The 1,654-nt window shown below is 35.0% G+C and overlaps 1 protein-coding gene across 1 annotated transcript in view; it reads right to left on the bottom strand.

The window, feature by feature from the left end:
- Exd1 (exonuclease 3'-5' domain containing 1) overlaps positions 1–1,282 on the bottom strand; it is a 36,155-nt gene extending 34,873 nt beyond the window's left edge. The window contains exon 1 of the mRNA XM_015480806.2: positions 777–1,282. Within this exon, the coding sequence (XP_015336292.1) occupies positions 777–909 (133 nt within the window). The 5' untranslated portion in view covers positions 910–1,282. The remainder of the gene's footprint in view (positions 1–776) is intronic.
- Between the last annotated feature and the right edge of the window lie 372 nt (positions 1,283–1,654).

Here is a 1,654-nt window from a genome sequence, read left to right as displayed (position 1 = left end):
AAAAAAAAAAAAAAAAAAATATATATATATATATATATATATATATTAAGTTTTTTTAAAGGCAACTAACTTGTAAATTCATATGCTTCCCACTTAAAAATGTTTTATTATTCCTCACTGCCTTCAGAATAATGTTCAAACAGTATAATTTTCAAGTCCTTCTGATCTGCCCGATCTGCTTACTTCTCTATTCTTACCTCTCTCCATATCCTCATATTGAAATTTACTTAGGTTTTCTAAATGTCTTTATGTATGTGTACATACTCATACCTCTGCTTAGAACAGTAGTCCTCTAAAAGTGTGACTCAAAACACAGCATCCCTATCTATCCCTGGAAAATTTGATAGAAATGCAAAATTTTGGGCCCATCCCAGACCTTAACAGAAACAGAAACTCTGAGGATGTGGCTCACAAACTCTTGACTGGGGATATAACTCAGTTGAGAAAAATTAATGCTTTACCATCTTTGTGATTTGTCTGTTGAAGCCAAAAGCTTCTAAGTGATTTTTTATTTTTAATTTAAGATGTTTATGTAGAGAAAAGAAATACCCAATTAAAATTATATATTAGAAATTTCCACTAACACATCAATAAAAATATAGAAATGGGGACCAACTGGCACCTGCAACCATGCTGCTGTGTTAAGAAATATCTTATTTTAATCCCTCCCTAAAATAGGAATAATGTCACTTGTCCAGTTGCTAATGGAGCCCAAAGTCATCACTCATACTCAGTCATCTCATAAAAGGCAGAAGAATATGAGAAATAAGTAAGACCTTTCTTCAGGACAACAATCTTGTTTGGGTCCACATGCTGGAGCACGCCCTCGAAGATGCCACAAACCAATGTGAGTTTCACTCTTCTCCACAAAATCTGATTGAGGAAATGGTAGTCACTGCTGGGATCCATGCTCTTTGATTCCAAAAGAAGTCTTCAAATAATCTTCTTTAAGCATCCAAACACTTGAAAATTAATTAAGGAGATCTATGATTTTAAAAAGACTATTTTGAGTATTACTTTCCCTTCTCTCCTATTTGTAGGGATACAAATAAAAGAAGGAGTAATTTGTTTTTGTTCATCTTTTTAGAATGCTAATGAGAAAAGAACCATTGCAAGCACAACTCAAATTCATACAAGGGAAACTAAAAACTGTAAGACTTGGGGCAAGGGAGGCTTGACTCCTTTATAAGATGAGCATAATATCACCTTTCTTTCTACTGAAAGTGTAGCTAAATAGAACAAACAGAACATTTAGAGTTGCTTTAATGGCACACTGTGCTGTTTTTGACAAAAAAAGAAAAAAAGAATGAAAGAAACTGATATTGGCAAGAGTACTTTGCCACACATGTTGCAGTAAGTGTTTACCCAGAACTGTCTGGGATGTAACCTCTTCTGGATTAATATATTAAGAGTGTGACACACTGTTATCAACCAAAGCATAAATGTTAGAACTATCAGAATTTATGCATTACCATTTTGGCTTCCAAGATGTCACACTGAAAGGCCCATTCCCCATTACCCTGGCCATAGCTCAGGGACAAGGGTCCTTCCTATAGTGTCACCAACCAGTCATGTGTAGCCTGACAGATCAAACTACCACATGCCATACATTCAAATGTTTTTGCAAAAATGAAGTACTTTCAGGCTGGGCACG

This window comes from Marmota marmota, unplaced genomic scaffold (genome assembly GCF_001458135.2).
Source record: "Marmota marmota marmota unplaced genomic scaffold, marMar, whole genome shotgun sequence".
In the NCBI taxonomy this organism is placed as follows: domain Eukaryota; kingdom Metazoa; phylum Chordata; class Mammalia; order Rodentia; family Sciuridae; genus Marmota; species Marmota marmota.
The sequence above is the reverse complement of the archived record's forward strand: the minus strand, read 5'-3'. Positions and strand labels throughout refer to the sequence as shown.